Source organism: Epargyreus clarus, unplaced genomic scaffold, assembly GCF_041222505.1.
Source record: "Epargyreus clarus isolate Ecla_fem2 unplaced genomic scaffold, WU_Ecla_fem_2.2 ptg000011l, whole genome shotgun sequence".
In the NCBI taxonomy this organism is placed as follows: domain Eukaryota; kingdom Metazoa; phylum Arthropoda; class Insecta; order Lepidoptera; family Hesperiidae; genus Epargyreus; species Epargyreus clarus.
Genome location: NW_027332219.1, coordinates 7721594 through 7734130, shown reverse-complemented (window position 1 = coordinate 7734130; position 12537 = coordinate 7721594). Strand labels below are relative to the sequence as shown.

General features: G+C 39.3%; 1 protein-coding gene across 6 annotated transcripts in view; it reads left to right on the top strand.

Annotated features, from left to right (window-relative positions):
* The window catches only part of LOC140745932 (uncharacterized), a 62364-nt gene that overhangs the window by 35068 nt on the left and 14759 nt on the right, over nt 1-12537 (top strand). For all 6 annotated transcript variants that reach the window (XR_012102719.1, XR_012102718.1, XM_073077900.1 and 3 more), the window contains exons 3-10: nt 2960-3052; nt 4821-4924; nt 6073-6222; nt 6665-6794; nt 7938-8052; nt 10461-10578; nt 11119-11208; nt 12009-12259. Coding sequence is in view for 4 of the 6 variants with exons in the window: in XM_073077900.1 (XP_072934001.1) it covers nt 2960-3052; nt 4821-4924; nt 6073-6222; nt 6665-6794; nt 7938-8052; nt 10461-10578; nt 11119-11208; nt 12009-12259 (1051 nt within the window). In the remaining 2 variants the exon portion in view is untranslated. The remainder of the gene's footprint in view (nt 1-2959; nt 3053-4820; nt 4925-6072; nt 6223-6664; nt 6795-7937; nt 8053-10460; nt 10579-11118; nt 11209-12008; nt 12260-12537) is intronic.

Below are 12537 nucleotides of genomic sequence, written 5' to 3'. Positions count from 1 at the left end.
GCTCATGGACATCTGTAAACAACTTCATAAGCAATTGTTTTTTTTATTTCTTTTCTATAGTATAGGAGTAGCAGACGAGCATGCAGTCTAACTGATGGTAAGTGATTACTGCCGCCCATGGACATCTTTAATCAACTCCAGTAAGAATTAGATTAGAAGTGAGGTCTAAGCTAGTATGTCTCGGAAAAGTTTCTCTCACTTACCACACCCTTCAAACCAGAAAATAACAGCGCTTAATACTGCTGTTATTTGGAAGTAGTGGCGGAGGTGCCGACGGAATCGAAGCACACAGGATTCGCCCACTATCAAATACAACTGGGGTGGTATTTATAAATAATCATTCCTCTATCCATTTATTGTTTACCAAAGGTCTATTTGCCTATATGTGCCTACTATAAAGTGACTAATTTCAATACCTGATAGACAAAACGTTGAATGGATTGATAATAATGAATAACGGGCAGTAACTTACGATAGCATTTCTTTTGCCAAGCGTTTACTATGATACTACAATGTAGTGCATCGGAGATGATCTGTCCTGAATGCCACAGGTATTATTGGCATACATGCGTAGGGTGCGGGGTCAAAGCTAAGCTAAGCAAGATGTTCTTTGAAAATAGGTACTTAGCTACTTCGAAGGTGGTAGAACCCCTTTGTGGTTCGACTCCGGCGGCACCGCCGCCACACCTATTTCTACCTAATAACAGCAGTGTTAGGCGCTGCTGTGTTCCGGTTTGAAGGGTGTGGTAAGGGAGACAGACTTTTCCGAGGCGTTCCAGCTTAGTCCTCAGGGGTAGCGGCGCACCTGTGGCCGACCTCAAGTAGGTATATCTAATCCTATCTGGGGTTGATTACAGATGTCCATGGGCGGCAGTAGCCACTTACCATCAGGTGGACTGCATGCTCGTCTGCTACTTTTATATTATAAAAAAAAAAAAAAAAAACTTCGGTCGCGATCTTTAACTCGTATTTTATTTTATTTATTTTTTTGTAAACCTTAAACTAAGGGTTACAAAGGGTAAACTTAATGCCTAATGGCATTCTCTGCCAGTCGACCCTGGGTGATGGCGATAACATGTGGTTGGCATATACAAGAAATACAACTGTAAGAGAAAAAAAAAACATACAATATCTACGTATAATAATAAATATTAATAATATATAATACAAATATAATATATACAAATAAATATATACAACACAGTGAGTTAAGGAAAGTTGGAAGACTCAAGTATTGGAGGACATGCGTAAGTAAAGCTCCCGAACCATTCTCTTGAAGGTGTTCCTACAAGTGGCTTTCCTGATGTTTTCGGGCAGGACGGTCGTAACTGTAGCTCCAATACTTAGCTCGCTATCCATATAAATTTATAGCTTGAAGAATGTGTCTACTCCTTAGTGCTTTAGAACCAAGATCGCAATGTGGGTCGTGTGTCCTTTCACATAATATTATTTTGCCGTTTAAGCTAGTGTAGAACAATAAAACAAAAAAAATACTTGCGGTGTTTTTTGAGTCAAAAATGCAACAGAAATGACGTCTTTTATATTGTTATTTTTTTATAACTAATAACGTAACTTATACGTGACCACTGCTCATGGATCCATTTCCGATCTCAAATAAAATAGAAATCCTATTTGAAATTGTACGTGGGTGCGTTGCTAAGGTGGTAGAACCCTTTGTGGTTCGACTCCAGCGGCACCACTGCCACACCTATTTCTACCTTATAACAGCAGTGTTAGGCGCTGCTGTGTTCCGTTTTGAAGGGTGCGGTAAGGGAGACAGACTTTTCCGAGGCGTTCCAGCTTAGTCCTCAGGGGTAGCAGTGCATCTGTGGCCGACCTCAGGTAGGAATATCTAATCCTATCTGGGGTTGATTACAGATGTCCGGCAGTAGCCACTTACCATCAGGTGGACTGCATGGTCGTCTGCTACCCTTATATTATAAAAAAAGTAGACCCCCAAAACCGAAACACAGTCAGAACGAACATTCTGCTTCACGGCGGGTTATAAGGCTGGCGGTGGTACCTCCCCAGGCGAGCTCCAATGGCCCTACCATCTTTCATTTGTTTTTTTGTTAAGGAGACAGTAGTCATATACGGTTGTCCCTGTAGTTCCGGGACCAGAATAGGGCTACGGTATCCCCTGCCTGTCGTAAGAAGCGACTAAAAGGGGGCTTCCCGGGTTGCGGACGGCAAGAGTGGGAGCTCGAACCGCCCGGCCAGCAATCCCGGGATGGACGGTGGTATGTGTGGTCGCATACCGTCGTGAACACCAGATGGTGTCGTGAGTTTCAAGCTCACCTGGGCGGAGACCGACGGGGCAACGCGCCAAAAAAAAATCATATACGGTATCGATTACTGTTCAAGAGATGGAGCACAGACAAACTAGGTGGACAAACAGAAATCTTAGTAATTAGTACGGAACCCTTAAAAATGTCTTAACTCTTAACCAATCGTTGACGACCTTGTCTCCGACCTTCGCATTAAAGGTAATGTTAAAATGCCGAGACATGACTGGCGATGGTAAATCGATTTTACTTGTCTCTTTATAAACATGTCGGTTGGCCATGTCCCCTTCATTAGCTACATATCGTATTAAAGGTTAGGGTTCCGTACTCAAAGGGTAAAAACTAAACAATTTATTTTCAATTTTTTTTTAAATAATTATTGTGGTAGCGGCTGTCGCTGTATACAATTTTCAAGTGTCTATCTATTACGGTTCAAAAGATCGAGCTAAAATTCCCGAAAATAGTGATTTCTTACAAGGCCCCCTTACGAGGGCCTTACAAAGGGGCCCCCCTTGTAAGGCCCTCGTAAGGTCCTTTATTTTGAAGCTTTTTTATTTATAGCATTTGTTTTATAGCGACCACAGCTATACCTTCATACTCTATAAAAACTCTGTATGTTACCCTAAAACGTTTCGCTAGGATTACTTAATAAATAAATATTTTCTGTTTTCCAGCAAGGCATTGGTGTGGAGCTGGTGCGCGCCTTGGACAGCCACCCGCCCAGCATCTCCAACGTGTTTTGCGAGTGTGACACCAAGGACGACGTGGTGAGTACCTTCGATAACACAATAGCATATTGAAGGGATAGCCAATCTGTCAATCTGGTCGTTAGCGGCGATGCAGAGTGCTTTGCAGTGCCCAGTCGTTCGCAAGGCATAGAAACACAATTGACATAGATAGTTTTTACTTTAAGAAAACTTTAACGTTTTTTTTTTGTTGACCTAGGTTTGCCGACGTAAATTTGCGATCGATAGATCTTGCAGATTTTCCCTGTAGTTCCGGGATCAGAATAGGGCTACGGTATCCTCTGCCTGTCGTAAGAGCCGACTAAAAGGAGGCTTTTGGGGTTTCGGGCGGCAAGTGTGGGAGCTCTAACCTCATACCGTCGTACGCTCCACACGGAGTGGCGAGCTTTATAAGCATCTGGACGGAGCCAGACGGGGCCACGCGCCAAGAGGTCTCCGGTTGCGTTCCTTTGGAGATCCCGGAGCCCTCTACGCAGAGCCGAGGACGGTCACCGGGGGGGTTTTAGTGCGGTAAAAGTCCCACATAACCCGTCGTCGCTCCCACGGCGTCGGGTACCTTTTGAAGGTTTCCCCCTCGTCAACAAAAAAAAAACAGTTTGGCGACATAAATCTGCGATCGATAGATCTTGCAGATAAATCGTAGATCTGGGATACTATAATTTAAAAAAAACATCGTAAGCCTTTATTTACGTCCACTTAGAGGCTGTGCCCGGTACATTTGATGGCAAATTTCCATAAATAACATTTTGTATCGAAATTTACAGTGCAACATGCCCCAGGGTCTGCATTGGTTTGTCGGCTTTATCCTTTAACCGTGGGTTTATAAGGGCATACGGGATTTTTTGCACTTTGCACATAACTTCGAAAAATCAGAGGTCCTTGGCACTCCGAGGCACTCAGAGGACCCCTGATTTTTCGAAGATCCTTGGTTTTGTAGATGAAAGGATCATTCTTTTAAATATATCGCTATAAACAAATAAAAACAGTTATTACTGAATGTATTGTTCAGGGCTTTTGTTAGCCCGCCCACATAGGTACTGAACGTAAATTGTATTGTACTGCACAGGAAGACGCAATTGTTTTGAACTATGATTTACGGATGTTCATAGTTAAACGAATTATTCTAACTGGTCAACATTTTCATTTGGAATTCTTGTGATTTATACTACTTTATAAAAGCGGAAAGTTTTACATATTTTATTTATTTAAAAAGTTAAGCGACGCCGAGCGCGGTCGGTAGTTGGATGGGTGACCGTCAGTTACTAAGAAGTTACCTTGTACTACTGTAAGTTAACTTTCTTCATCAACCCGTATTGTAGCAGCGTTGGAGGATGCTAGAGCATGGAGGCCTGGAGGCCTTCCCCAGTTGCAGGGAGAGGTTTGTACCCTTAGTATGAGTTTTTTACGTTTTTACAAAAATGTACAGTCCGCTAGGGGCGTTGATTGGAAATGTATGGACCAATACGTAAACAAATACAAAAACAGTCATTTTTGTAAAAACGTACAAACTCATACTAAGGTACTGGACCCAGCTATAACTGTAGTGCCCAATCTGCGTTGGAAATTAACCATCCATAAGGCCTTCGAGAACGTTTAATGATTGCTATACAGTCACAACAACTAGACAGACAGCATATCGTCTGAAGCATATGGTATGAACCACTAGCGGTCACCCATCCACCACCCACCCCACGACCAACGTCACTTAACTTCGACCACTTATGATGTACAAGTTGACTTTACTATGTCTTTCATTCAAATAATTAATTAGTAATTAATTAATTTTCAGACAATAACATGTGACTGCGAAGCTACCCCGGCGTTCCAGCTGAAGGCGTTCAGCCAACGAGGGGAGAAGGTAGAAGTCTCCCATTACAGAGTTAATGTGAACAGGTAATCTTATTGATAACTGAAAGCACAGAGGTTGTCTTGTACTTTATTTATAATATGAGGGTAGCAGACGAGCATGCAGTCCACCTGATGGTAAGTGGCTGCTGCCTCCCATGGACATCTGTAATCAACCCCAGATAGGATTAGATATTCCTACCTGAGGTCGGCGACAGATGCGCCGCTACCCCTGAGGACTAAGCTGGAACGTCTGGACTGGACTGAACGGAAAAGTCTGAAAACTGAAAACCTCTGAAAATTTATCTTTGACGAGTCATACCGTTCGCAAATGGTTTCAGGTTCGATCCCCGGCTAAACAGGCGTCTAAATAATCAATTTTGTGTTCTGGGTCTGGATGTATGTGTATTTGTATGTGTGTGTGTTCGAAGCGGAACACAGTTCTATTAGGCACAAATAGGTGTGGCGGTGGTGCTGCCGCAGTCGAACTGAAGTTTTTTACCCAGGACTGTATGTTGTTGGTAAAACATAGATACTCTGATAAATCGGGGGGCACGGCAGTGCTCCCACCAAGTCGAGCAATACTGCTTTTAATACTCATAAAAAATACTAGTTTCTGCCCGCGGCTTCGCCCGCGTTCAAAAGAAAATAATATGACATACTAACATACATAAAACTGAAAATTCGTACCTTCATTGGAAGGAAAGTGGCGCCATCTGGCGAAAATTGGTCGTACCTGAAACCTTCGCTCATGGACTGTTGTCCATTGTTGGACAAGTTGTTACTTTGCTAAAGATCATCACTTGATCAAATGCATAGTTTATGATCCAATCCTTACTAATATCGATTAAAATAATCGATTTTTTGGTCCAAAAGATTGATTTTCCGATTAATCGATCTTGCATAGTTTACGATCCAATCCTTACTAATATTGATTAAAATAGTCGATTTATTGGTCAAAAAGATGAATTTTCCGATTAATCAATCTTAGATCGCCATCCCTAGTTCCCGTGGAATTTCCGGTATAAAAACTCCTTTGTCCTTTGTCGGGTCTCAGACTATCTTTGTACAAAATTTCATTAAAATCGGTTCAGTGGTTTAGGCGTGAAGAAGAGACAAACAGACAGACAGACAGAGTTACTTTCGGATTTATAATATTAGTAAGGATTTGATTGATTATTTTTAAATTGTTGCAGATTCCGTGCCCGTCTCAACGTGGTGTGTGTTACCGAGAAACTAACTGGGGAGTTGAAGTGTGACGGCTGGCCTGATGTGAAGGTGGCACTGGCTCCTGTAGGACCTCTGAAACCCAACGCCACTGAGAGCAACCTGCAGCAACTTGTGAGGTAGGGGGTACGCTAATGAGTTATGAGAGGGGGAGGGAGGATATATGATACCATGAGAAAAAGTGGGGGAACCTAATAGGAAAATATTCTGAAAGGAATTAATAATCTCCTAGTCCTGAATACAGTACAATTAATATTATTATACATGATGATTGATTTATCCATTTATAAATTATCACTCATTATATTTATAGTCAGTAATAATCAATCACAACATATTTTCTGCATACCACAGTTTCAAATTTGATTAGCAAAAATTTGTTAAAATTGTTATAATCAATATTATTGTTAACGTTGTTAACTTACGGGCGTATTTCACTTCGAGCCTGCTTTTACTTTATCTAGCAAAATTTGCTTATAAATAGTTTATTAATTCACTTGCTTTTTGTAAAGATACGAATTTCTACCTATTTATATCCTAGTGTTTATTTCCTCATTGCAGTGATATAGTGGTGAGTGCGTTAAGGAACACTCACCTCAAGTTCAACCTCTCCCCGTACCCCACGTGTCCGCGGCTGCGGCGCTACATCCCTGACGCATCGCCGCGACTACCCCTCCACTACGATGCTATGGTAAGAAATAAGATTTGATGCTATCAAAAACATAACTTGTAAAAAAACTAGTCTTGCAACTCAAATCTTCTACCGTAAAAAGTTGTGAGATCCATGTAATACCAAGTCGGTTTATTTATTCAGTCCCCACTTAAGAGACCTTCTGTCATAAGTTATTACGTAATTACTGTAATTAGTCAACGTAAAAACATCTTATGGCGACCATATCAGTACTAAAATCATTTATGTTTTAAATAAATAGATTGATTTGGCAACCATACCAAACAATCCAATTTAATATAATGTATTTAATATATAATATTATATTAAAGTGTAATATACTTGTGAGTTACATTGTGTTTTCATCATATACTATAGCATCTGCTTCGAAAGAAGGATGGTACAGCTGTACCGCTTTTTTTCTCGTCTTTGCGGGGCACTACCGTGCACCCAGATAAGCTTTTATTGTAGGTAAACAGTCACATATTTGTCACATTCACAAGGAAAAAATGTAAATCTGTAATCATTTTTTATGACATTGGAGTAGAAAGTAAGATTGCAGTTCATTCGATAGTACTGGTTCCTGCCACCAATAGACCTACTCGATAGAAGTAGGTGGAAGGAGATGGTATAGATGCAATAAAGACTATTGTTAAACCATGCAAGTACGCTATTAAAAATATTACGAGCTCTAAAAAGTTGTTAATGCACAGACATTAAAGAATGAACAAGAAAGAACTTGCTACAGCCGAGGACTAAGTTTGTAACTTAGAACTAAGTTAACAAAGACAAAATATTAAAGAAATAAATACAGTGGTGGTGAAAGGTGGTGACAGAAATGGTTCTACCACCATTAAATATAATAATAATTAATATTTTACCTTATTTTATAAAAAAAAATAATCTAATTAACTACGATTTTTATAATACTAATTATTTTCAAATTCGCCCAATGCGCCCAATGTGATCATAATGTAATATAGTCCGCGTATAAGTCCGCTCTGAGTGTAGAAATGAATCGCGTCGCCATAGCAAATTGTATGACTACACCTGCTCGCAACAACTTCAGAGCGGACTAGCAGTTTGGCGCGGACTATACTCGTTATAAATTTAAGATCTTTATAAAATACTATGTTCTAGCAGCAATGATTTGATTCATTCTAGCTCCAACAAAATCGACAGATGTACACGTCGACACCGACATCTACAGCGGGCAGTGTGCAACTGTTGGGAGAGAAGCGGCTTTTGGTTAAGGTCGTTGAAGCTAAGGATTTGGGAGGTAAGGAATGGGTGAGGAACGGGTGAGGTGTGGGGTGAGGAACTAGGGGTGACGGGTAATGTTCCCCACATTTCCACTAGGGAGAATAAGAACGAGGAAGGGTTAAGGAACTACCTTTTTTATAATATGTAGTAGCAGACGAGCATGCAATCCACCTGATGGTAAGTCTCTACTGCCGCTCATGGACATCTGTAATCGTCTCCAGATAGGATTAGATATTCCTACCTGAGGTCGGCCACAGATGCGCCGCTCCCCCTGAGGACTAAGCTGGAACGCCTCGGAAAAGTCTGTCTCCCTTACCACACCCTTCAAACCGGAACACAGCAGCGCCTAACACTGCTGTTATTAGGTAGAAATGGTGTGGCGGTGGTGCCGCCGGAATCGATCCGCAAAGGGTACCACCTTCAAAAACATTTAAAGAAAAGTACACAAACAGCCTTTGCCTTTGCCAAACACTAGATTAATTTAGATGTATTTAGAATATCTCTTGGGCCGGGCATCGCAAAACCCTCAGTTTGTCAGATATTACTCTCTCATATTTTAATGAGCTTTATAAATCCAATGTAATTCGGAAAAACTCCATTTATGTTTCTTTTTGACAATCCCCATCGCCTACTTCATTATTAATAATATTACACTCTTATAAAATTAAAAAAAATATAAATATAATTATTTAATTTATGCCTTGTTTCCTTTTCATATCGCCATTGAAGTAATGTGAGATAGATTTGGTTAATTTTTCTTCCCACTTGATCGTATGCCTTATCCACCTCAATTTCAACCATTTGTTAGTATAGTAATATCTTCTGTTTTTTTATGATGCTTTATAGTTGCAGTTTTTATTTTATTTCCATCATATTCTTCTCCAGAGAGTTTAGGCAAATCTCTTATTTTCTTTTACACAATTTAACATGTGTTTAAAATGTTTAAATATGTAATTTCAAAGCCTACATTTGTCTTAATTTAACATGAAATCAAAAGTTTCGTGCAAGTAATTATTTTTTTCAAAAATATCAAAACGTAAACACGAGAATACAGTTCTTTGATCTTTCCCAAGATGTCTGGCTTCTCGCCAAATATACTATTTCTATATTTATATCATGACAAGTATGAATTACTTGATTAATTGCATATTCATTGAAGTGGGGAAGTTCAATGATCTTTTACGATACAAATATTGAATAATTAGTTATTTATATATGCATGGAGTATATTTCTTGTCGGAGTTGAAGATTGACCGTGACGATAGAATTCCTACATACATTTAAAGGTGGTAAAACCCTTTGTGGTTCGACTCAGGCGGCATCAACGTCACACCTATTTCTGCCTCATAACAGCAGTGTTAAGCGCTGCTGTGTTCTGGTTTGAAGGGTGTGGTAAGGGAGACAGACTTTTCCGAGGCGTTCCAGCTTAGTCCTCAGGAGTAGCGGCGTATCTGTGGCCGACCTCAGGTAGGAATATCTAATCCTATCTGGGGTTGATTACAGATGTCCATGGGCGGCAGTAGCCACTTACCATCAGGTGGGCTGCATGCTCGTCTGCTACTCCTGTATTATAAAAAACTCTTTGTGATGCTTTCGCGTGAAATATGGTTCCATTACCTGAGCGCAAATCGACTACAACGCTAATATGTACTGTAGCATTACCATGAGTTGGCATAGAAACGCCACTATAGAAATGGTAAATAGAAAACTATTGTCATTTTGCTAGTGAATAACATAACTACTATCGTTACGGTATTTCTTGACAACGTCTGTCAAATTAATGACTCATGGGACCGAATTTGTATGGCAATAGATCATAATGACATTCGCTAGCGATTTGATTTCGATAGGTTTTTTACGTATCGAGTTACGTCACTACGGATTTTAGTTCTACGAGTAACCACCAGAGGCGCTGTACAATTTTTCATACATTTATTTTACGCAGTCGCTAGCGAGTAATACTTTTGTAAACTCATGGTAGTCCTACTTTGCCTCTATTTCTGACATTTTGTTACTGTTCCTTTATTTTGGTTTTTATGGTGTAGTAAGATTACGATACTATCATTATCGTTCCATTTAATTTTCAAGGATAGTCACTTATTACTTAATCATTGTTATACATAGATTTTTTTATGAAATTGTAGTAAAACCTGCCATATAGTGTATTGTTAGTGAATCGTCATTTCTAACAGTGAAAAACTAAATGGCTTCTGTACGAAATCCTTCAAATTATAAGTAGAACATAGTATCGTTGACATTGACGCTTCGTCAAGAGGGGCTCCAGGGGGGAGTTATCCAGGGGATTGGCATAAAGATCCCCTAATTTAAGATTTTTTTGCCTACATTAAGGGGGGAAAGGCTCCTAGTTATGCAATTGTGTTCCTTACAAGTGTATATTTCAGTGTTTACATGTATTGTGTGCAGGTAAGTCGGGGTGTGTGGCGCCGTACTGCGTGGTGGAGATGGACGAGCCGCCGCAGAAGAACCAGACCGCCTTCAAGCGGGACACCTCCTCGCCTGTCTGGGAGGAACACTTCCTATTGTGAGTTTATTTATACTCTTTAACACTATTACCAACTTTTGATCCTACACGCAATTATCGCGCTTATGTTAAATAATAATATTTATAAATATGTAATTTATAATCTGTCTGTTAATATCTATAATTGTGAAACACTTGCTAAAATGTCTACATAGTAATTTTTTTTTGGTTGGGTTTTATCACAGACCTGTATTTGTATAGTCAGGAAAATCAGTAAGCCTTAACAAATATCCTAAAATCCGACAATGCTAATTATTTTTGGGTAATATATGAACAATGAACATGTATTTATAAGAGATTAATTTTAAATAACAGATTTAATTTTTAAAAGTGTTCGCATAACTTGAATGCCACTTTCAACATGCACGTTAAAGAATATAGACAGTTTATTTATACATTAATTACGCTGATAATTGCAAATAAAAATAAGTACCTATGTTTATTGTTTTGCTTACAAAATTGTCTTATACTACAAATCCTATAAATTATATAAAAATAATCCTTTTACATAATAATATCGTTTGTATATTTGTTTTCCAGTGATCTATCACCACAAACAGCGGAACTCCTCTTCGAGGTATACGACCGCACGGGCCCGCCCTCTCCCGGCGGAGCGGCCTCACAACACAGGTATTGTGACGTCACATCACTAATTATACTACTTCATTTTAGTAGTACATTCTTTGTGATGAGAAAAAACCATTGTAATCGCGACACTGTTACCGTAACCTCTATATAAGTATGTACATATATTTTGTATGTACATACAAAGTACGTACATATACATAAGTATCTATATACTTATTTCCTGATGATTCAAAAAATACACACATAATTGTTCAAGTTTTCACTTATTTAAAACTGATATAGTATATTAATATTCATGTAAAATAGTGGCTATGGTATTCTGTGAAATGTCTTAATTTTTGAGTTGAGTTTTAGAGTTATATGAAATGCTTTTAAAATATATGATATGCTTTTAAAATAAGATTTATAACCGACTTTATTTACAATTATAGTTACTATATATATGAAATTTTATGTAATAAAATAAACTATAAACTAAAAAAGGACTTATTTACAAAATATACAAGAAAACTATAAATAAAATAAGCCATCTAAAATTGCCGTGTGAGGCATGGTTCCCAAAACGCTGGCGGCGTTTCCTTGCTGCACGGCAAGACTCAATCTTTGTGCAAAATAGCCGCCAGCTTTTTGGTCACCGGAAGTTAAATATGTCCGACTTAAATATGTCATAGTTTTTCAATATCAGTTAATATCAACTGAACTATTCGATATAATACTTGAAATTAGATAAAAAATCAAATATTTATTTATACATGGTAACATAATACTTCATTCTACTTTTCAGTGACTTACTTTACATTACTCTTTGCTTGCCTTCAACTTATCCCAAATTATCATCTCAGATTCCTAGGCTTAGGTCTAGTCGGCATAGACGAGCTCCTAGCCGCGCCGTCTCAACGTCAACAAATAGCCCTTCAGTCCCGCCCCATGGAGGAACACGACATCAGCGGCTCCCTCACCGTGGAGTTCCTGTTCATAGAGGGCGCTGATATCCCCGACCTTGGCTCCAGGCCCTACAAGATTAAGGAGAGCCTTAGGACGGTGACGCCCCAAGGGCTGACCACCACTACTAAGACGATATTTAAACAGAATGGTAAGTTTTTTTTTAATATTATAGAAGAGTAGCAGACGAACATGCATGATAAGTGGCTACTGCAGCACACTGGACATCTGTAATCAAACCCAGATAGGATTAGATATTCCTACCTACGCATCGCCTCGTCAACGTTCGGTTTGACCAAACCATTCGACATCTCACACCATACCCTCATTTACTTCTGAAGGTGGTAGAACCCTTTGTGACTTCGGCAGCACCACCGTCACACCTATTTCTGCCTAATAACAGCAGTGTTAGGCGCTGCTGTGTTCCGG